This window comes from Vulpes vulpes, chromosome 6 (genome assembly GCF_048418805.1).
Source record: "Vulpes vulpes isolate BD-2025 chromosome 6, VulVul3, whole genome shotgun sequence".
NCBI lineage: Eukaryota > Metazoa > Chordata > Mammalia > Carnivora > Canidae > Vulpes > Vulpes vulpes.
The window spans coordinates 62,276,494-62,300,577 of NC_132785.1; the positions used below are offsets into that span (position 1 = coordinate 62,276,494).

General features: G+C 39.0%; 1 protein-coding gene across 4 annotated transcripts in view; it reads right to left on the reverse strand.

The window, feature by feature from the left end:
• Positions 1-20,121: 20,121 nt before the first annotated feature.
• TC2N (tandem C2 domains, nuclear) overlaps positions 20,122-24,084 on the reverse strand; it is a 44,475-nt gene continuing 40,512 nt past the window's right edge. For all 4 annotated transcript variants that reach the window (XM_072761154.1, XM_072761152.1, XM_025985583.2 and 1 more), the window contains one exon: positions 20,122-23,453. In XM_072761154.1, the coding sequence (XP_072617255.1) occupies positions 23,343-23,453 (111 nt within the window). In that variant the 3' untranslated portion in view covers positions 20,122-23,342. The remainder of the gene's footprint in view (positions 23,454-24,084) is intronic.

Sequence of the window (24,084 nt, forward strand, 5' to 3'; positions counted from 1 at the left end):
AAACAATTCCACGTGGTGAGACATTGACCTTTGTGTAGCGGGAGAAAGAAAGAACTATGTCTCTACTTATCATTAATTTTCAAAACTTTTTTAATAGTTACTTTACTCATTCATTCACAAAGTATATATCAAATATGTGCAGACTGGAATGACATACTGCCATGTCTTTGTATTCATAGAATTTGTAATCTATGGGAGGAGAAAAACCAAAATTAGTAAATGATTGGATAAATTGAGAAGAGATCCTGAATAGTAGTGTGCTTTGATAGAGAATAAGAATGTAAGGGATGTGTCCTCTTTGAGGGAATTCCTTTTGAGATGACATCTAAACTAAAAGACGAGAGGAGGCCTTCGTGTGAAGAGTTGTGTACGTATGGGGTGGGAGTGGAGGGCAGAGGGCACAGCATGTGAACTCCTGATGGTTCTTCCCGTCATACAACCTTACTTATCAATGTGCTGATGAGGATGGTGTCACATATACACAGGAGAAGCACAAAACTGGTCTTCTTGGCATAGGAAAGATTTCCTAGAACTCTCAGATGTATTTTCATTTGCATGAAAATGCTGAAGAACTAACAGAGTCTTCTTCTGTATCATTGGGATGACCTTGTATAACTGAATACTGTGTACAATTCTATTGCCCAAGTATGTGTTCATGATCTGTAATTTTCCTTCTAGTATCAAGGATGAACAGAAAGGACAAGTCATGGTGTTCCTTTCTCTTTTCAACCCCCAGTTTTAATTTTTGTTACATTAACCCAAAGCATTGGAGATAGTCCATCATCTGAATATCTTTTCCTGGTTCCACCTCGCCTCTCTGTCCTCTTCATATTGGAGAACTCGGGGCTCAGTCCCTTGGGACTCCTCTTTGTCTATACTTGTTCCCTCAGCAAACTTATCTGGGTTCTTACTTTTAAATTTCACATGTATGCCAATGACTCCAAAATGTCCATTTTCAGCCTAGACCTCATCTCCAAACTTCTAACTGGTTTATATTCAGATGCCCACTTCGAACTCTATTCAGATAGCTCACATTTCAAATTTGACACAAAAATGACAGTCTTCATCCTGTCCTACAAATCTCTCTTCTCCCAGCCTCTCTGCCCACACACCCTGATCTCAGCATTTACCAGCAGCATAGGTCAAATGCTCAGGAGTCATCCTTGACTCTCCCCCTCTCCCTTCCCTCCTGTTGGCCAACTTGTCCAATGGATTATGCTTCCAAAGTTGATATTAGCTCTCTACACTCATTTCCACTTACAGTGCCATCACCCTACCCAAAGCTATCACCATCTCTCAACTAGATTTCTACATCAGTTTCTGATCTTGCTTCTCCTGTCCTAAACCATTCTTCATATATAAACAATGGTTATGTTTTAAAAACCTAAATGAGCTGCTTCCCATTGTATACTTTAGATAAAATAAAAATTCCTAACCATGGCCAGTGAGGTCGTTTGTTATGATCTGATCCCACCTGTGTTTTGAACTTCTCCACCTGTGTTTCATTCCACTTTCATCCTTCCTTCCCTCAATCACTATGCTCTCTACACCTAAATTAGCTTTCTTTCCGTTCCTCAAACTTGTCAAATTCTTCTCCACCTCAGGGGTTTCCCATATTCTGCCTCTGCCAAGAAGGCTCTTCCCCTAGGTCTTCATAGGATTAACTTTCTCAATGTTTAGAAGAAAAGATATAAGTATCTTGCCTTTTTCCTACAGGAACCACCATACTACTGGACTTTCCTTTTAGTAAAAAGACAATGGGCCCCTGTTTGCAGAGCCTTCACATTAAGGGCATGTACAAACCCCTTGGTGCCAGGCAGCAGGATGTTGGCAGGCAAGCAGGCTGTTTACTGGAGTTGTCTGACAATGTCAGCTTCCCAGTGATGTTGCAATCACCTCTGCTGGGAAGACAAAGCCATCAGTCCTATAACAATTGTGCATGGCCCCTCTTACTGGGAGAAGGGGACCCCCAGATCGCATTATCCAGAAAACCCAGAGTAAGGACTCATGGCCATTTTCAGGCAACCCTGCTCTTGGAAATGCAACTTATTTCTTGTCTTTCTCCTCTACTACAGTGAAAGTAGGGATCCTGCTGGGAATGTCTCATTCCCAGCACCTTGCCAGGTGCTGGGAATCTAGTAAGCACTCAATAAACACTTGTTGAGTAACTGAATAGAAGGACAGGAGGAGGGAAACAAGAAACTATGTCCAAAACTATAGCCAAAACACAGTGATGCAGTAAACACAAATCAGCAACTCCAGTCTTGCAGGAATGGTTCCAAGTTATTGAGCTCTTTCTTGGATCATATTTCTGATCAAAGCAACCGTACAGAGATTAAAGCGAGCCCCCCGGGGAGGACTGCAGTGGAGCCCTGCCTGTTCAGGAGCATGGTGGCCACGGCAGGGTGACTCCAGCACTGCTGCGGACTTGCTGGCGGTGAGACGGTCACACTTGAGTGAATCACTATCTAGCACACGCCGTTGAAAGAAAACGGGCCTTTGTATTGGACCCTTCCAACTGCTCAGTAGAAATTTCCCGAGTTCCTGTCTGTGGAGGAGGTGATGTCAGCGCTGTGCGTTTGTCCACTGGCTCAGTAACCCCTCTGCACGCCGGCACCTGCTGTGCTCTCCCGCCCCACCCCTGCCACCTGTGGGCTGCTTTCGGGCTGCCCCGTAGCCTGAACTTCCCGGGGATGCATACCTCCCCAGGGGCAACCCTTAAACCCATGGCTCTCAGCTGGGGGTAATTGTCTAGAGGCACTTTTTGGTTGCCATCTCCAGGTCGGGGAGGGGCCTGGGGGATCACTGGCAGCTGCCAGGCTGGTGTCAGGGAGGCTGCGGATGGACTCCCGCAACACAGAACAAAGAGCCAGCCCCAAAACGTCAGTGGCATCCAGGTGGAGAAACTCTCTCATAAACAATGACTGATTGGCAGGGAAGCGTGGATACTCCAGGTCTTTTGTGTGGGATATGGAAATTTCTGAGATACGATCTACACTCTCTCCAGAGCTCTCCTGTCAGACTGAGCTAAAATTGCTTCTCCTGGAAGTCAGCCTGCTATTGTACCGGTACTTGGTTTCCTTCTCCCTGTCTACTTCCCCACTGCCCTACCGATTTTTCCTGAGAACACTTCCTAATAAACCACTTTTTCTTAAAAATTTTATTTATTCCTGAGAGACTCAGAGAGAGGCAGAGACACAGGCAGAGACACAGGCAGAGGGAGAAGTCAGCTCCCTGCAGGGATGCCGATGAGGGACTTGATCCTAGGACCTCGGGATCACAACCTGAGCCAAAGGCAGATGCTCAATCACTGAGCCCCCCAGGAACCCCTCTAATAAGCCACTTTTATTCAAATCCACATCTAAAAAAAAAAACAAATCCACATCTCAGGGTGCTTCTTGAAAGGAAAAGACAAAAACAAGATGTACAAGTGGATACTTCAGGATAACTACAGATTTTGTGGACATGGTATGGAACAGGCTACTAAGCAGTGGCTATGCCCTAACAGAACCCGTGTAGTTGGACAAGCCCCTCAGGGGGCGTCAGGGTATCCTAAACCCAAACCAAGAAAGCATGCTATGATACGAAAAGAAACTAAAACATTAGGAAACCCAAGGCATCCCTGAGACTCAGGAGTCATGAGATCTTAAGTAAATCACAGTCATATGGGAAATGAAAAAAATAGAAACCAGATAATAGCTAAGACCTTTTTCTCTGACATTCTATTTTGCCTCAGAACAGTGGCTCATAACCAGGGGCAGTTATGCCCCCTCGGGAATATCTGGTCATGTTTGGAGACATTCTTGGTTGTCATAACTGGGGCAGGAGTACAAATATAGTGAATAGAGGCCAGAGATGCTGCTCCACATCCTACCTTGTACAGAGCAGTACCGTGCCAAGTCCCACTAGCATTCCACAAAGAATTCTCCAGCCCAAAATGTCAGCAGTGCCGAGGTTGAGAAACTGTCTTAACAGAGACAAATTAGGTATTAACTTAAGAAATTCCTGGTGGTTACAACTATTAAATGAGGAGATACGTGGTTGAAGGGAACTATATAGAATGGTCTCTAAATACAGCTCTAAAAACAGCATAGATGAGAGACATTTTTCTGCACAAGATTCTTATTCTAAACAGAGCTTGAAATGCTATGGGGCAGAACAAAGCAGCTGCGTGTGTAGCTAGAGGCAGAGCACAGCAGGGCCTAAATCCCAGCAGGTTGGACATGATTATGAAGAATTAACTCTCAGCCATGTATGGGGATTTAAACATTCTGTGGGTACCAATCCCTCTCCCCTGCAGTCACCAAAGAAACCTCTCTCACATGTCCATTCACCTGTGGGTATAGCTTTGGGGGTCACGCTTCCTCCTCGAAACATGTCCCGTGAACGAAAAAGATTTTCCCCAAATCATATCCATGTAAGTGCTAGAGGAAGCTAATTATTTTATAGCTGACTTATCAGAGTTAATTTTAAAAAGCTTGATATACAGTGTATTTGCTTATGGGTCCAGTTTATTAATGTGACAGGCAGTAAGATGACGTCATAGTTAACTTTGATTTCACATTCCTGGTGGCCCAAACCTCTCACACCCTTCTTAAACAAATAGTTGGCAGTAAAATCCAATGTATTGTGTAACTAGCCAGTGCCACACAGTACTTAGAAAACTGCCCTCCCAACAGGAAATTCTAGGAATGAAAAGGTTTCTCAGTTTCATTATCACATAGGCGTCCTGTTCCAGTAACCACAATAGGAAGGCTAGAATGAAAACATTCATTCCCAGGTTATTGGTTTCTTAAAAAGTGATTTAAGGATAAACACAGGTTTTGAAGGAGGTCTGATATCATAAATTCTCTTTCATCTTTGATAATGATGTATTGAAATGTGCATCCAAAAATCTTCTAAGGCGCTTAACATTTTGTTTGTTGCTGTTGTTGTTAAAGACTAGTGGACTAACCATGAGAGACACTTAACTCTGGGAAACAAGGGCTGCTGGAGGTATGGGGAGGGATGGGGTTACTGGGATGATGGGCATTAAGGAGGGTGTGTGATGGGATGAGCACTGGGTGTAATACTATATGTTGGCAAATTGAATTTAAGTTAAAAAACTAAAAGAAAAAAAAAGACTAGTGGCTGTCAACTGAAAAGTAGGCTATAGTTGAGCTGGAGCCCAAAGATTTCATTTGACCCCAGGGATGGTGGCCTGTACCATCTTCAGGAACTGGGCAAGGAGAGGCATGTTCTCCTCTCTCTGGGGTCTGTGACAGACCCCCTCATCAGGAGAAGGGCCTGGATACTAACTACTACAACTCACACCACAAAGCACTTCAATGACCTGTTGTCAGTTGCCAAACCAATACGCGTTTAACAGAAATACAGTTCTTTTTTTTTAGAAATGTATTTTTTATTGGTGTTCAATTTGCCAACATATAGAATAACACCCGGTGCTCATCCCATCAAGTGCCCCCCTCAGTGCCCATCACACAGTCACCCCCACCCCTACCCACCTCCCTTTCTACCACTCTTAGTTCGTTTCCCAGAGTTAGGAGTCTCTCATGTTCTGTCTCCCTTTCTGATATTTCCCACTCATTTTTTTCTCCTTTCCCCTTTATTCCCTTTCACTACTTTTTATATTCCCCAAATGAATGACAGTTCTGATATTTAGTCTCAAAGTATTTGCTGTCAATAATACAATGGCCCATGTTTCAGCCAGAAGAAAAGCAAATATTTTAAGCTGTGGTTCATACTGCTTACAGTAACTAAATGCAAAATTTTAAAAACTAAATGGCAGGGACGCCTGAGTGGCACAGCAGTGGAGCGTCTGCCTTCAGCTGAGGGTGTGATCCTGGGGTCCCGGGATCGAGTCCCACATCGGGCTTCCTGCCTGGAACCTGCTTCTCCCTCTGCCTGTGTCTCTGCCTTTCTCTCATTCTGTGTCTCATGAATAAATAAATAAAATCTTAAAAAAAACCTAAATGGCAATTTTTTTTTACCCATGTTTTGCTTTTCATGTCATGGAGACAATGTATATAATCAAGGAAAATGGAATTAATGTTTATTTAAATTCAATTCCAGACTCTCTAGTATGTATGTTTAAGTAAAATGTACTTATTCTTGAAGGTGTGGGGTGACTGAGGATATTGATCCAAATGAAGTTTGTTTTACCGACACTTGTGGTATTTAAGAAATAATAATAAAGTTAAAAACAAGATTTCCTTTATTTCTTCACAGTTTGGTGTGTCAAACCTTATTTGAGGTGGAAACAACAAAAAATCAAGGCAATGCACACCCTCAAAATAAAATACATCTCCAGTCCAGTCACATCCAAATTACCTCATTTCGTTATTCAAAAAGAAGAGACAGTGAAGGGAAGTAATGTAATTCAACTAGGTAAGTCTCTATTTAATTAAATAATTGTTAAGTAAAGCTATTTAAAGCATTCTCGCTAAAGGAACAGTTCCTAGTAGCAGACAGTAGAGCAAATAGAATTTTATCAATAACTAAGGCAGAGCCATGACAAAATGATTGAATTTTGAATTGTACAAAGATATAGGCCTGAATAATATTTGATATCTCAATATTTCTTTTTCTACAACTGAAATGGACAGTGACTTCTGCAACAAAACTGTTACACATTCTAAAATGATTTTAACCAAAATATGCCATTGACTACAGTACCTGGAGATATATAACGTGTACTTGATGTCTGTTGAATCAGGACACTAGACATCAGGACACATGAATCCCTCATCCAGCTTGTGCACTAATTAGCTAATAAATCTATCCAACATTAACTTGGGCCCCATTTAAAAAAAATGTATTTATGTATTTGAGAGAAAGAGAGAAAGAGCACAAGCAGGGGAAAGCGGCAAAGGGAGAAGCAGACCCCTCACACTGAGTGGGGAGCCCGGCATGGGGCTCCATCCCAGGACCCCAAGATCAAGTTAGATGCTTAAACGACTGAGCCATCCAGGCGCCCTGGACTCCACTTTTTTGTTATAAAATGTTCATTTTGCCCCTAGGTTTCCATGGTTCTAAAATCAATCAGATGAGCTAAATAATATTTTAAAATAGGAATTATAGGGGTGCCTGCATGGCTCAGTTGATTAAGCATCTGACTTCAGATGTATATATATATATATATCCATATCCTATTGATTCTGTTTCTCCAGAGAATCCTGACTAAGACAGAAGGTTTCCTAGAGAAAGTGATTCTAAGCTGAGACTCTCAATACATAGAAATTAGGTAGGTAAAGTGGAGAAGAAAGAGGAAGGCAGTGGAAAGCGCCATGAGTGTAGCCCCAAAGGGCAAGACAGTATATGAGCCACCCATATATAAACAGCAAGACCTGAGCTAATAACACCAGGTACTGAGATGTTATCAGAATCTGACTTTTAATGTGTCTCCTGAGAAAATGAGAGCTAAGCATTCCCAAAGGATATGGATTTACATATTATCAAATTACCTCTCTTTTTCTCAGGACAGACTATTTCAAGAGGCTTCTGGCATGTACTTCTCTCTCTTGGTTAATATTAACTATTATTATTTATTTATTTATTTATTTATTTATTTATTTATTTATTTTACTGTTATTTAACTTGAGTCAGACTCAGTTTGAAAGATATCCAACCATTAATGATCATTCTGTTCCACGAAAATCAGCTGAGCCTTCCCACCCACTGTCATAGACATGTATATGAGGCAGTATATACATACATACATGCTGAATAAACCAAAAATCAAAAATTTTAAATGACTGGCAAGTAGATTTAATTATAAAACAGAAAAAAATACAGAGATACAGTCCTCTCTGGATCCCACCTATAATAGATACTTACTTGGTATATACTGGTTGACTTGAAAGCCACCTCTAGACAGGATTGATTTTAAGCCACTTTTCTTTAGAAGATAAACTATTTCTCGTGTGCTTATAATTTACAATTTTCTTTGGTTGTAGACATTAACCTCATCAAATGAACACAATTACACTTAAAACCAATTAGCAGTGGTGATGTGATGTTTTCTCTCCATTTGTGGAAGCTAGAATTTTGTATGTATTTGTTTCCTACTTAGTACTCCACCTCCATGACAAAATTACTTGGAATCTTAGCAGTCTTTTCCATAAATGTTTGTCATAAGTACCCTAGAGTAACCCTCCAAAAAATTACTAATGGTTCCTGTGACTGTGGCCATATCCTAGAGACAGCAAGCATAAAGGTTAATCTTAGATTAAGTACATTCCTCAGTAGCTTTAGCTCTAAGAACAGGTAACTTCCCTAGCAAACACTGCATAACGCACCAAATAATGACCACCCTGCCATGTTGGTTAGTGACGCAGATGATAAATTGCTCTCAGGTAACTTTCAGGACACCACCCCACAAAATGGGGAAAGCAGTACTGCATGAGGGACCTCTTCCCCTCAAATTTATGGACATATAAACTAATTTATATTTTTGAACATAAAACTTATAATTTTATATTGTGAACTAACATTTTCGTAATAAGGCGACTCCTGAGACTTGCAGAAAACATTGTGGCAGGACAGGGATCTCAGTCAGTCCTGAACCCATAATAGCAATATGAGACCGTATTTCTTTCAAAACAGCTATATCCCATACCTGGAATGAAAAAGCTGTTTCTCACCAATTTTCTTCCTAAGGCAGGAGAATAGAGCACTGTCACTTCCAGATAAGTAAACCAAGATGGTAAATGGTATCAAAAGTACACTTTGAACTCTTCTAAATGACCCTGCAAATAAAAATGGAAATCTTGCTACAAAGTGAAGCAGCATACAAAAATGAGACCTGTGTTTTATAATAATTATTTCCCTAGTATCTGTGGAAAGCAGATTGTTATTTGAGCTGTTTGCAGTAAGCTCCAGTCAGCCAAATCTCAAAATGCCATATTCTCAGGATGCAGATTCCCCTGAGAATTATGATGATGATGATGATGATGATGATGATGATGATGATGACTGGAGATGCTCTCTGACAAGCCAGAGAGGCTTTCTGTATTAATAAATTTCTCTTACCCTCCTTGTGCTATGAAGCCTCTCAAACAAGCATAATATAAACCCCATGTAGTTTCTTTACCCTGTGGATGACAGTGACACATTTCCTTAATATCTCATATAGTCCTTACATCTACCTCCAATAATGCAGTAATAAATGAATTTTAAAAGTCCCTCCAAAATGAAGAAAAGTGTTTTTAAAAGGAGGGAATAATGAACTGTGTTAAATACTTCAAATGCTACTGATAAAACAGGAATTACACACCTGGAGACTTAAGACATGCATTTATGTATTACCAAGAAGTGAGGGGACTTCTTCAAACTGCACTTCAGAGGACCTGAGTGTCTGGGGGACTTTGTAAGGTGGGATTATAACTTAGTAGCAACCTGAAACCTCATCAATTAAGCGAAGACTTGCCTAGCCAAAGACTCAGAGTAGGTGAGAATGATCAGAATGGCATACAGCTAATGGGAAAGCCAAAGAGGCAGAGCAACCTGTGTGAGTCCTATATTCTCCAGGAGAAAGCACTAAGCAAGGGCATCAATGGCATGGACCTGCGGCAATCTCCTTTTAGGGGCATAGTGCTAAACAGGCCAACAGAGCCCAGGGCACAGCTCTGTCCAAAGTCCACTTCCCTTTGCTATGATTTCATGTTCTCTGCACCACCACCTGGCTCCCAAAATTCTATTCTCTAGGTGCCTTGAAACAAAACAGGTTGACTGTGAAGGCAGATATAAATACTTCTGTTAGTGGAAGGGACTATCTTTCCTTTATAAACTAGTCACCTGGTATTGTAGTTTGTATATTGCCTTTGGAAAGTTTTGGTAGCTGAGCCAGTTGTCCATATTCATTAGTGTTCTGACAGAAGGAAAATTCAAGGTTTGCAAAACTGGGGGCCCAGACGCTGCCTCTAGAGACTTCACTCAGGTGGAGCTGTGCTGAGAAGTGCTGGTCTCCACATTACTCCCACCTCCCTTCTCCAGCAACAACCAAGTTTATCTTACTGTCTTACAGCAAGTAACAGCGATTACACAAGGTCTTGAAGAAATTTTTTCTACTTTAAAAGGGATAATTTGAATAATTAAATCAATTTTTCCCAAATGTGGCCCAAAGACCAAAAGATTAACCTTCCAACATCTTGATTTTTAAAATAAAGTGCATGTATGTTATTTATTTTCCTCATTCCTAGGACCTAAAAGTAATATTAATAACATTATCAGTCATGTTTATTATTATTAATATTTACTAATATAATAATAATATTAATGAGGAAAAGGGCTTTGACAAGTGTCCATTAACTGGTGAATGGATAAGGATGTGTGCGGCGTGTGTGTGTGTGTGTGTGTGTGTGTGTGATGGAATATTAGACATCAAAAAGAATGAAATCTTGCTATTTGCAATGATGTGGTTAGAACTAGAGGGTATTATGCTAAGTGAAATAAGTCAGTCAGAAGAAGACAAATACCATATGATTTTATTTATAGGTGGGAAAAGAGGAGGAAATAAGCCATAAGAGATTCTTAAAGACAGAGTACAAACTAAAGGTTGATGGAGGCAGGGGAGCGGGGAATGGGCAAGGTGGGTTATGGGTATTAAGGAGGGCATTTGCTGAAATGAGCACTTAAATGTAACCGATGAATCACTAAATTCTACTCCTGAAATCAATATTATATTATACGTTAACTACCTACAATTTGAATAAAGATTTGGAAGAAAAAAAGGAACAAGGGCTTTGAAAAATTCAAAAAGTTGAGTTACATTTTAATATCTGAACTGACTAAAGATAAAACTACATAACCTGGGATTTTGCAATGTTTCTTAGATATGACACAAAAGGCCCAGGCAACAAAAGGAAAAACAGACAAATAGGGCTTCATAACAATTTTACAACTTTGTGCATCAAAAGGTAGTATCACCAGAGTAAAAGGCAGGCCACAACATGAAAGAACATATTTGCAAACCATATAACTGATACAGGATTAATAACCAGAACATATAGAAAACTCCTAAAACTGAATAAAAAATTTTAAAAATCCCAAATTGAAAATGAATAGGCATTTCTCCAAAAAAAGACACAAAAATAGCCAATAAGCACATGAAAAGACACTCAACACCACTCATTATCAGGGAAAAGCAAATCAAAGCTACAATGAGTTATGACCTCATCACTAGGACTATGATAATAAACAAAACACAACAAAACAGAAAATAACACATGTTGGTAAGGATATAGAGAAACTGGAAGCTTTGTTGTTCTCCTCATGTTGATGGGAATATAAAATGGTAGAGTGGCTATGGGAGATAGGATGGTAGTCCCTCAAAAAATTAAAGATAGAATTATCAGTTGGGTGAGCATCCAACTCTTTATCTTTCCTCTCCTTCCACTGCTCCCCCAGCTCATGCTTTCTTTCTATTTCAAATAAATAAATAAAATTTTTTTTTCTTTTTTTTTTTTTAGATTTTAGAGACAGAGGAAGAGAGAGCACAAGCGGGGAGGAGGATAGGATGGAGAGGGAGAAGCAGACTCCCTGCTGAGCAGGGAGCCCTATGAGGGACTCGATCCCAGAACCCCGGAATCACGACCTGAATGCAGATGCTTCACCTGGAGTCACACAGGAACCCTATTTAAATAAAATATTTAAGAAAGAAAGGAATAATCCTAGAATCCAGCAATTCCATTTGTGAGCATGAAAGAAATAAAAGTAGAATCTCAGAGAAATATTTGTGCCCCCGTGTTAGTATCAGCACTGCTCACAACAGCTAAAATACAGAAGCAACCCAAGTGTCCACTGTGGGATGAACAAATAAGCAACTGTGGTATATACATGCTATGGAATATTATTTAGCCGTAAAAGGAAGGAAATGCTGACACATGCTACAACACAAGGAACCCCGAGGACATTCTGCTAAGTAAAATCATCCAGTCACAAGAGGATAAATACTGTCTGATTCCACTTACGGGAGAAAATAGTCAAAATCATAGAGACAGAAAGTAGAATGGGGGTTTCCAGCGGCTGGGAGAGGGTAGAGAAACAGGGAGCTCTTGAATGGGTTTGAGTTTTATAAGACAGGAAGAGTTATGGGGCTGGATGGTGGTGATGGCTGCGGAACATTATGAATATATCTCATACTAATGAACTATACGCTTGCAAACGGTTAAACAGGGGGGCACCTGAGCGGCTTCGTCGGTAGGTGTCTGCCTTCGGCTCAGGTCATGACCTCAGGGTCCTATTATGTTATGTCTATTTAACACAAAAAAAAAAAAAAAAAACACTAAAAACTAAAAAAAAAAAAAAAAATCAGAAAGCTTCATAGCCCAAGTATGTTTATGTATTTCACCATGGTCTACTTACGTCAATAACTCAATAAATCACCCAGAGGGCTTCTTTCAAGACTCACAAGCTGGTGCAAATTATTGCCACTGAGGGAAGCGAGTCACACCCTCAGGCACACGGGAAAAGAAAAAGTCAAAATGTATTATCTTATTTCGTAAACCCAGGTAAGATCATTTGGGAGGAAAAATTGTTTTCACACCTTCAGCTTTCAAGAAAGAACCAAGAATAGGAACTCCTAGTGCACGTGTTATTTACCATCCACATGGCAGAAACAGAATGTGGGACACATGAGCAACTCCTGTCTGCCATACTCTCTGAGCCAAATACACAGTGGCATCATTCCAAACATTTTCCCATTTTGTTGTTTCTGCAACTTACTTTCTTCTGGGCTAGGGAAGGGAAAACTTTTCCCTTTGTTATTTTTCAGGCTTAGTTTTTTCTGGACTAGGAAAAGAAACAAACTTGACTGTAGATCAAATCTGTCATAATATCTCCCTCATCCTTCCAATCCTGTTGGAATCATCTGTTCCTCTTCCTTTCAAGAAAACAGATGTCATTTTTCTGATTCTACGAGATAAAGGACATGTGTGCAGGGTGCATGGTGGACAGACACACACACACTCCCTCATAAGCCAAATCCTACTGCCTAATGTGGTTTTCTGGGCCCCTGATGTTACCATTTCCCTACAAAAGTCCACTCTCTTTAGCCCACCCTTCCTTCTACCTATAGCCCACAGGCTACAAAAAAAAAAAAAAAAAAAAGTATATTGAAGAAAGAAAGAAATGAAACGCTTTTAGAAAAGACAAGTATTTTTTCAGTGTCCCAGAGAAGACACTATACTCAGTTAATAACATACTTCTATCATTTTAAGAAAATAATTTCGATACCTTTTGCCTTTCCTTCCTTTAGCTTCCAGCCTTAAAAGCCAGAATAGGATCAGGTGTTTGGGTGACTCAGTTGGTTGAGCGTCCAACTCTTGATTTCGTTCAAGTTGGTTCAGGGTTGTGGGATCTAGCCCCACGTTGGACTTCCCACTCAGTGGAAGTCTGCTTCTCCCCCTCTGCTCCTCCCCTGGCTCACTCCTTCTGTCTTGCTCTCTAAGTAAAGTAAATAAATCTTTTTTTTGTAAAGGCAGCAAAGGATTGACATGTGACTACATTGAAGTGTATAAATATGAACACACACACACACACACACACACACACAGGGAAAGTAAATGCAGAAAATCAAACATATTTTTTGCCCCTTCCAGATACTCTAAAAATAATTTCCTACAATACAAAGATGTCCATTGTCTTTTTTGTCTAAACTCAATAAAAACAAAATCATATTTCATCTCTACTGCCTTTTAAAGCCAGGAAAACCCAAACACGCAAGCAGCACAGCCAAAGATCTTTTTGCAAGTGGGTTGTTCTTAAAATCATCACAATACTCGCCTAGGTGGTTCTTTTCAAATGGTCACTTGATATCTCTGTGTGTCCTGTTTTAGCTCTGAGTAACTTAAGGAGAATAGTATCTGTTAAGAATAGATATCTTTTATTAAATGATAGCTATCTTTTCTTAAAAGATCAAATTATCTTTTAATAAAAACCCTAAATAGTAACTCATCAATATGTGAGCATGAGTATTTGAAATAAACTAACCCAGAAGGAAATTAAATGATGACAATCAGTGCATGAGGCAATTACACTGAAGGAAAAGGCCAGGAACAGATTTTTCTGATCTTGTATTTGCTCACTCACTGCACAAAATTAATCAAATTTTATTTGGAAATATTCTCTATATTCTGACATGTTCACTAAAATATAAGCTCTAGGGGGTGGGGGCTTGTGTATTAGGTGTGTTCCTAGCATCTGAGATGAGTGGTACAGTGTTGTGAGCTACCCAGTATTTACTTATTGAATAAATATCCCTATGCTTTAGGCAGACGGGCATTTCCTTCTGTAAATGCCCATCTACCTAAGTTAGAGACCTCTTCAGGTCTTTTCCAAACATAATAGTCAATGGCTTTACTATCTTAGGCCAAACTAATTTTCAGATTTTCTATGAAAAAGAGAAAATTGAACATGAGTTTTGGTAAACAGTAGGTGGGGGGTGGGACGGGAACCATCTAGAGTTCTGTATACATTCCTCTGAAGGAAATCTGAATTACAACATGGTGTCTTATGTAAAAAGGAAGAGTGTACAGTATGGGGAAGCATCTAGGCATCTCGTACAACTCCATCCTTACCATCCCACCTCCATCCCTAACTGCTCTCCACAAGCTTCCCCTCCTCTGTGAGGCCTCTCTTCCTTCTGGATGCTAATCTGTTCTCCTTCCCAGGACTCCTTTTCCGTATTCGAATAAGAACACTTAACTCCGCAATCCTCCCCACCTTACTCATCTCCAGACTCATTATCTGTTGAGAACGTGTCCTTAACACTGAGACATATACGGAGGCAGGTTGCTTCTCTTACAGCCTCTTCCCTGAATCTTGTCCTTAAATTCTATTGAAGAAGGCCTCCGAATCTCTTATTCTATCCTTCCAGGATTAGACATGTCGATGATCCAATCTCCTACTCGTCTTCTTTTATACAGAGTCATACGAATCCTGTTTGGGCTGGTAAATAAATAGGTTATTGACATCATACAGGAAATTTTCAATCTAAGTACCCTTCTTATTTTATACAGGAATCAAACAACTACAGAAAATAAATGTTTTAAATAAATCGATATAATTTTTGTGCTTAGCAATGATACATATTAAGCTGTTATCAAGCAATAATAAGGCAAAATCCGATTAACATTTCAGCAATCTACAAAATTTCAAATTAAATGCTATTGAATAGAATCATATGCTATAAATGCTGCTGGGAATTTCAGGTTTTTTTTTCTAGGGCAGAACTCATAGTGTGAGGCTATCGTATTTCTCTTTTCTATAATAAAGAAATGTGTCAATGAACTTTAAAAGTAAATTTACTAATAAGGTAAATAATCCAGCATTATATTTCTCAACAAGATGATATTAGCCTTTAAGTCCCACCATAATGTGCAATAAGATATAATTCAATGCGTTCATTCTTTTTTTTTTTCCTGTTTATTCACTGCTGTATCCAAACACTCAGAACACTGCCTATCAGTTAAGTGGGTGACTAAACAGATATGTACTTCCTATGTTCCAGGTACTATGCTAACCTCAGGAATGCAGCCACAAACATGACCCCGTTCTCATGGAAACTGCACTACAGAAGACACACTGAAATGAACAAAAATTATGTAATTATTCAATCACAATTACAATAAAAGCAATAAAGGGAAGGTACATATGAAAATAGAATCTTTTTATTTATTTATTTTTTGTACTGGAGTTCAATTTGCCAACATATAGCATATCACCCAGTGCTCATCCCATCAATGTCCCGCTCAGTGCCCATCACCCAGTCACCCCATCCCCCCGCGCACCTCCCTTTCCACTACCCTTTGTTCATTTCCCAGAATTAGGAGTCTCTCATGTTCTGTCATCCTCACTGATATTGAAAGTAGAATCTAACACTGCCTGAGGGGTCAAAAAAAAAAAAAAAGACTTCAGAGGAACAGACATTTAAGCCATTTAAGCTAGCACCTAAACAGGGGGTTTAGCAAAGGGAAGCACGAAGAGGAAAACTCTTGCATGTGGATGAAATGATTTGTGTGAAACCCTGAAGAAGGGAGGGGCTACTGCCTCCCAAGAATTGAAAACAGATCAGTGGGAAAGATGAAGCTGAAATGAATGGCAGAGCTCAGACAATGAAGGACCTTGTAGACTGAAAAATTTTGGATTTCGCACCAAAAGCAGTGGAAACTAAGGAGTGATCATCATATTTGTATTTAAAACATATCCCTCTCTGGCTGCTGGGTACAGAATGGTTTAGAGGGAAACCAGAAGGAGGCAGGAAAACCAACTGGGAGGTAGAGGGAGGATAGAGCTTACAGGTGGAAGGTGATGCTGTCTTTGACTAGAGAAGTTATAGTGGGGAGGGACAAGTAGATTCAAGATCTACACAGCAGGTACACTCCTGAATAGGGTGATCAAGTATGGGAGATGAAAGAAAGAGAAATTCCAAGGCGGGTCCTAGGTTTCTAGGATGACTAACTAATCAGGTGGATGATAGCTCCTTTAATTATGATGGGGAACAATGGAGGTCAGATTGTGATAGAATGGGAAATCCAAAGTTTGGATTGGGATATGTTCAAGAAGAGAGGTCCGCATTAGCCAAGTGATAGTGGAGCTCATCAGCAAGCTAGGGCAGGGATAAACATTTGGCAGCCTTTGGCCAGTAGATGTGAAGCCATGGGAACAGATGAGGTTGCCCTGAGCAATAATGTTGAGTGAGAAGAGAAGATGACTTAGGACCGAGTCCACAAGAAGTCCTGATGTTGAAAGTGCACAAAGATGAGCCAATGGAGAACAAAGAAAAGTCTAGAGAAGTAACAAGACAGCAAACGGAGCATGATGACACGAAAGCTAAGGGAAGACATGATTTCAAGGAGGGAGAGTTCTATCATTGAGACAGTTGATGAGTAGGGTGCCCAGGTGGCTCCGCCTCCATTAAGCCTCCCACTTGATTTTGGCTCAGGTCATGACCTCAGGGTCGTGAGATCAAGCCCCACATCCAGCTCCTCACTGGGCATGGAGCCTGTTTAAGATTCTCTCCTTCTGAGCCTCGGTGTCCATCGAAAGATGAATGGATAAAGATGTGGTTTACTTATACAATGGAATATTCCTCAGCCATTAGAAACGGCAAATACCCACCATTTGCTTTGACGTGGATGGAACTGGAGGGTATTATGCTGAGTGAAGTAAGTCAATCAGAGAAGGACAAACATTATATGTTCTCATTCATTTGAGGAATATAAAAAATAGTGAAAGGGAATAAAGGGGAAAGGAGAAAAAATGAGTGGGAAATATCAGAAAGGGAGACAGAACATGAGAGACTCCTAACTCTCGGAAACAAACTAGGGGTGGTGGGCGGGGGGGTGGGGGTGACTGGGTGACGGGGGAGAGGGGCACTTGATGGGATGAGCAATTGGTGTTGTTCTATATGTTGGCAAATTGAACACCAATAAAAAATAAATTTATTTTAAAAAATAAAAGATTCTCTCCTTCTCCCTCTGCCCTGCTGTCCCCCCTTCCCACTGCATGTGCACCCTCTCCCCCTGCCTCTCTCTCTAAGAAAAGGGGGAGGAAGGGAAAGAAATTGATAAGTAATAAAGAAAAATGAACTGAAAAGCATTTAAGACTTCCGAATGAGGTTCAGTACAGTGTGGGATGAAAGAAGCCGCTAGGCTAAGGTCAGAACAGCTGGATTTATCTATAAAGGGGAGACCAAATAAGGCAGAATCTAGAACAACAAGGTGAGAAGCCTAGGAATTTTTTTTAAAAAAGGAAATAGACCAAAGAGAGGCCTGAAGTATAGGTGACCTAAGAGAAGTTGTGCAAACTAACCCTAGAGTTTACACTTAATTCTTAGTAATTGCGCAGGAGTTTGTTGGGATTGTTCTATACTGATTGTAGTATCTAGTAGAGAACTTCCTGTTGAGGAAGCAGAAATGAAGGCTTAGGAGTGGGCAGGTGGGAGAGGGAAAGTGGGGAAAGAATAAAAACCCTAGTGAGAAAACAGGGCTTCTGGAAACCTTCACTGGCTGTAGGCGGGCTCAGTCATGGTCATATGGGGAGAGCATGCTGCACTTCCTGAGTTATAGTGTCTCCACAGCTTCATCAGTCCAGAGACCTAACCCCCAAGACAATGTCTATTGGCATCTTCCTGTTGGACATGTCACCCACCTATCCTGAGACAGTAGTGCATGCAACAGGGAGGTTGGAATGATACTAGGAAGGACCCAGGAGAGAAGGAGGGACTCAAGGATTAGGAGAGAAGATAGGCATGACAGATGGAATGAGATCCCCGGGAAAGCAGAGGAGTGGATCCAGAATTCACAAGGACTGACTGATTTTCTAACGTCATGGAGGTTGGATGTGGGTAAAAATAAGTCTGTGGATACAATGGTGGAAAGTGGAAGGAATGCCAACCACCGTTTTCTTTGTGAGGCACAAAATCAGATGTTCCACTGAGAGCACAGAAAGGAACAGGGGTGCTAAGGTTAGAAGAGAGTGGAAGGAAGTATAAACTTTTTCACAGCGACTCAGCGGACAATGTAAATACAGCAAGAGACACCCAGTTAGGCAGAGTCAGAGCGACCGAGAATTAATAGTGCTGCCGATTTGCCTGGTTTTGTGTGTTCCAAATCAGGGATTTGCCAAAGTTTTCCTAATTCCTTCACCTACAGGGAAGCCTGACTGGATCCCAGGATTGTAAATTCAAGCCCCAGATTGCAGGTGGAGCCTGAAAAAAAGAAAAAAATTAGAGGTGCTCCTAATTCCTTCAGCTACATTTGATTTTATTTGAGCCTCTAAAGCATTTTGTCCATACTTTGAACCTGCTTTTTACTACTTTATAATGTTTTATTTCCCTGCTAAAATATAAAACCCCAGAGTAAAGAGTGATGGTTTATTCATCTCTCTCCCTCAAAGCACCTACAACAGTTCTTTGCAAAAAGTACTTTATAGACATTTTTACGTTTAACTATTAAGTATATAAGATGGTTCATTTAAAAATTTAGTTGTTTCAAGATCAAGTCTGCATAATCAAGAAATGTTACCATGTTACCAAGACCCAGAAATTAAACTAAAAGCCACAGTCAACAAAATCTGTTAAAATACATCTAGTTCTATCATGAAGGGCAGATATTTTTTTATCATCCTCTTGCCTCAGAAACTAAAGAATGGTGGCTCAGAGAACAAATTCCACAGCATGAGAATAGGAAAATCAATACTGAATGAACACAATCATCATCTAAAGACATATCTTACTCAGTGATTTAGCTCAGCATGGAGTCTGATACCTTCTAGCAACCTGAGAAGACATACAGAACTTTCTTTCTGGACATCTACTACCATTATTAGAGTACTACAGTTTAATATAGTTGTACAGTTAATACAGTTATCGATATATAATTTAGTTACCAGTTTTAACTAATAAGATAAAGTTATTTTTCAAATCAGATTTCCTATACATGAACATTTAAAAACCAGTAATTACCAAGTTAAAAAGATTCCGCCAGGAAATGACCAAAAATATAGGCAACATTTATCTTCAGACAAAATACCCAATTGTGGAGGGCAACGTTAACTCTTTTAGTATCTTTTTAAACACTAAGCCTGTATTTCAACATGGACATGGTACTTCATATGCACTCACTTTTCACAATTCTTTCCTCAATTCAAATGTTTCAACCAAAACTTCAAGCATTTGAAATTGATTGTTGAGTAATAACTTCAGCTGACCTATTGGGAGAACACTAGTAGATGTCTTAATTTTTTGTGTCAACGTGACTGGCTAGGGATGCCCGGATTACATTATGTCTAGGTGTGTCTGAGAAGATGTTTCTGAACATGATCAGCATTTGCATCAGTGGGCTCAGCAAATTGTGCTCCTCAGTGTGGGTGGGCACCTTTTGGTCTGCTGAGAACCTGAATAGAACAAAAGGGAGATGAAAAAGGAATTGATCCTTTTCTCCTGCCTCATGGCTGAGCTGGACATTTCCTCTTCTCTTGCCTGCACACTGGGATTCATAGCATTGGTTCCTCTGGTTCTCAAGGCTTCAGGGTCAGACTGAACTATACCACAGGTCTTCCTGGGTCTCCAGCCTGCATGGCAGATTGTGGGATTTCTTAGCTTCAATAAACATGAGCCAATTTCTTGTAATTAAAAATACATACATTTTTAGAAATACATACATTCTGTTGGTTCTGTTTCTCTGAAAAACCCTAATACAGTGTACATACAGATATGTTATCTGGTACTTCCCCAAATATACCCCACCAAATACCACAAGAAAATACAAAATACAAAATATCCATTACAAAATTTTTTTTAAAAAGGATTATCCATTACTACCATGATATAAAGTGGTGACACTTAATGAGAATTTCTAAAATCCTTCAAAAATAAGCTATTATTTGATCAGACAACAGAAATTTTTGCTGGGAAATATACTTTCAGTACATTAGTTTTGTAGAAATTGACTGCATTCAAGCAGAAGTTCACTTTATGTTCTTTTCAGACAATTACGTATGTTCAAAATCTCACTGGTTCCTTCTTAACAGTCTGGTAAGTGCCAGAACTGATAGACTTCAATGATAATTTCTCTAGGAGTTCTGCTAAAAAAAAAAAAAATCATGCAAAACTAAATGAAAGTCAAATAGTGATGATATATTTTGACATGGGCTGCAGCTACCCAATTGTATCAATCAAAAAGCTTATCAACAATTACAATGTAAGGGATTAGCATTGTGCAAGTTTGATATCAGCTATCAATGTGAACCCTCCCAAGGCTTCCTCTGGTCAACCAGCACCATTTTGACTCCCTTCTTATTATAAATGGGTTAAGATCCAGAAATGCCTAAGCAAAAACAAAGGCGATTTTTGCATACTATCTCATTTTTTTTATTACCAGCTCCTAATGTTTTTCTCATAATATGAATAACTATTAACAGAAGAACGTTTCTTTTTATATTTCATGTAAGGCTTCAAAGAAACAACTAGAATATTACCCGTATCTGGTACCTCTTACACCTGAAAAAAGGCTTAAGTACAACTAATTACAATATTTGTGAACTTAGCTGTGTCAATACTACTCTAGACGAAATGTCCTTTAAATGAAAAGTTTTCTTTTTATTTACCTAGGATTCTAAGGCATACAAGAAACCAAGAAATCACACCCTCTCTGAAATTGCACATTGTATACATATTGCAAAAATATTAAAAATTAAATAATTTAAAATTGAGTTAAATACATATAACAAGTTTAGGAATTGAAAGCTTTACTTGAACACAAAAAGCTACCCAAATAAACTTCCAGATTTTTAAAAACAATAAAACCTATTATTTATCTAAAAGTCAATATACTTATTTAGTGGCTATTAAGATAGCTGCATTTGCAGAAGATTTTTAAGGCAGTGAAACTACTCTGTACGATACTATAGTGGTGGATATAAGACATTATGTACTTGTCAGAACTCAGAATGGACACCACCACAACTGAACCCTAATGTAATCTGCGGACTTTGGGTGATACTGGTGTGTCAATGTAGGTTCATTGATTTTTAACAAATATTATCATCCTGGTGGGGGATGTTGATGACAGGGGGAGGTTGTGTGTACGTGGGGTAAGTGGTATCTGGGAACTCTTTGTACTTTCCTCTCAATTTTGCTGTGAACCTAAAATGGCTCTAAACAATAAAGCCTTTTGTCTCAAAGATTTAAAACACTATGATATAAGGTGATTTCTCTTGAAAGTTTATGTGAGTACTGATCAATATGCCATTTTTCACAAATCTAAGAAAAAAATTATTTCCAATGCAGTATTAGAGAGTACCTAACTTAACCCTAGGGAGTAGTATAACTTAACCCTAGGGAGTAGAAGCAAAGGACATGTAAATTATGTATATTTTGTTCCTTGTGGAGATGGTACCCAGGAAAAGAGGAATTGTTTGAGAAAATTTTAATGAGATATACAGAACATCAGAACTAGAGGTATGCTAAAGCTACCCCAAAATATCTTCTGGCCTAAAATATCACCATCTATCTCTTAGCATCTGTAGAATAAGGTAAGATAGGAAAATGGAAGATCACGATCACAGAGTGCCTGGTCCACTCAGCAATACTAAAGTTGGACTTCTCAAGATCAAAGATGGTGTTACCTGTTGCTCCCAACAGTTGTTCTTTTTGGCCATAGCTTGTATACCCAACTAACCTGACATCATGCCCACATCCTGACTTCTAATGAGTACGTGGGAGAAACTGCTATAGAAAATATCGGCAGGGGGCCAGGGCGGCTCAGTTGGTTAAGAGCTGGACTCTTGATTTTGGCTCAGGTTATGATCTCAGGGTTGTAAGACTGAGCCCCATGGCTATGCCTTGAGTGAAACCTGCTAAAGATTCTCTCTCTCCCTCTCCCTCTGTCCCTCTCTACCAAAAAAATCAAAATAAAAAAGAAAGAAAATATTTGCTAAAAGATGGCTTCTTGAAAAACATGAGAAAAATAATATCATGGATATTATTGGAACAAGTAGTTTATATTTTTTAAAAAACTGAAAAAAAGGAAGTGATAATGATAAAATATTGAACTTGCTAATTAAGCTTATTTAATTTTGCTACTTAGGATGGCTCTATGGATGATTTTCTTATTCCAGCTCCAACTAAAACAAAGGGCAAAATATTTGAGGGAGGAAAAACATAGCAAAATGTGTATATAATAGGTTTTCTACTAAACTTCAACCTTCTGGCATTTTCATTTATTCTTGCTAAAATAGTGTTCTATATTTGAAGTTTCTTGGAGATAAATAATGTACAAAGTGGCAATATGATGACTTATGGGCAAGAAAGGAGAAACACAAGACACAAATTTTCTCTAAATACAGAAAAGTTGAAGTGGTTTAATTCATTTTTGCTTTCTGAGGGAAAATATGTAGCAAGAGGTAAACAGCAGAGTCAAGGTCTAAGCAATAATGACTAGCACTGAAATAGTCAGTAGTAAAGTCTTCTACATGTCTAATAGAGATTTTGAATATCTAGGTAAAGCTTTAAAAAAAATCCATAAATGTAATACAATTATAACTACCTTTGGGTGAAATTCTCATTGGTTGTATAATTTATTTAGTTGCCCCAGCATACCACTCTTTATTTTATTTGTCTATTTTGGCACAGTTTTAAAACATTCTCTTTACTTTGGATATTTGATATAATTCATCTTATTTTTTATCGAATTTAATTTTCTACAAGATCCATTATAATTATGACCTCCATAAATAAGTTGACAAATGTATTGATTTGTCTCTTCTTATTGGTAGCAAATTGAAATTGTAAGTCTTCTAAAAGAATGTCAAGTTCTTCACCAAATTAATGTGTGATGTCTTCAAGATGGATTTAATTTGTGCCACTTGATAACAACCATTTCTGGATTTGTAACTGTCTCTTTCCACTGATTTGCTGCTTCAGTGTGATTACTGTCTTCACTTATCCAAATCTGCAAAGGAACAGTACAACCATTTAACTTAACACAAAAACAGCAATTGGGTTCAAAATAGTTACTTCCTCTTACTGATGAAAGCCAGGTGGAAGTTGGGTTCACATTATTTTCAATTAAACGTCTTTTCATTTTTCCAAAACAACGTTAAAACATTTACTAATTTTATATGATTCAATCCAACTTGAAAATTCAATGTGGAAAAAAATTCAATATGAGATATTCTAAAATAATTTCTCCCCAAACAGTAATTAGTATCCTTCGTTATTCAATAAGTCTAGGAGCTCAACTTACAATTGATCCCAACCATTCAAAATCATCTTTGTAAAAGTAAGCTGAGACTAATCATGATATAAGTTAGACTGGTACAAAATATACATTTTAAAGCACTTTTTACACTAGATAAAGCTATGATTTTAACTGAAATCTAAACTATAACTTTAGGTAATAGATATGAATGAATTTGAGAAGACCGCAGAGCATTATGCAAGTGTAAGGCATCATATCCGTCACAGGCCCCAGAGGCAAGGGGCACAAGGGGTGCAAAGCCTGAATTCTCACCTGAGCTTTAGTACTAACAGGTGCTGTTTGGAATTAACTCCTCTGACATTCAGTTTCTAATTCTTTTAAA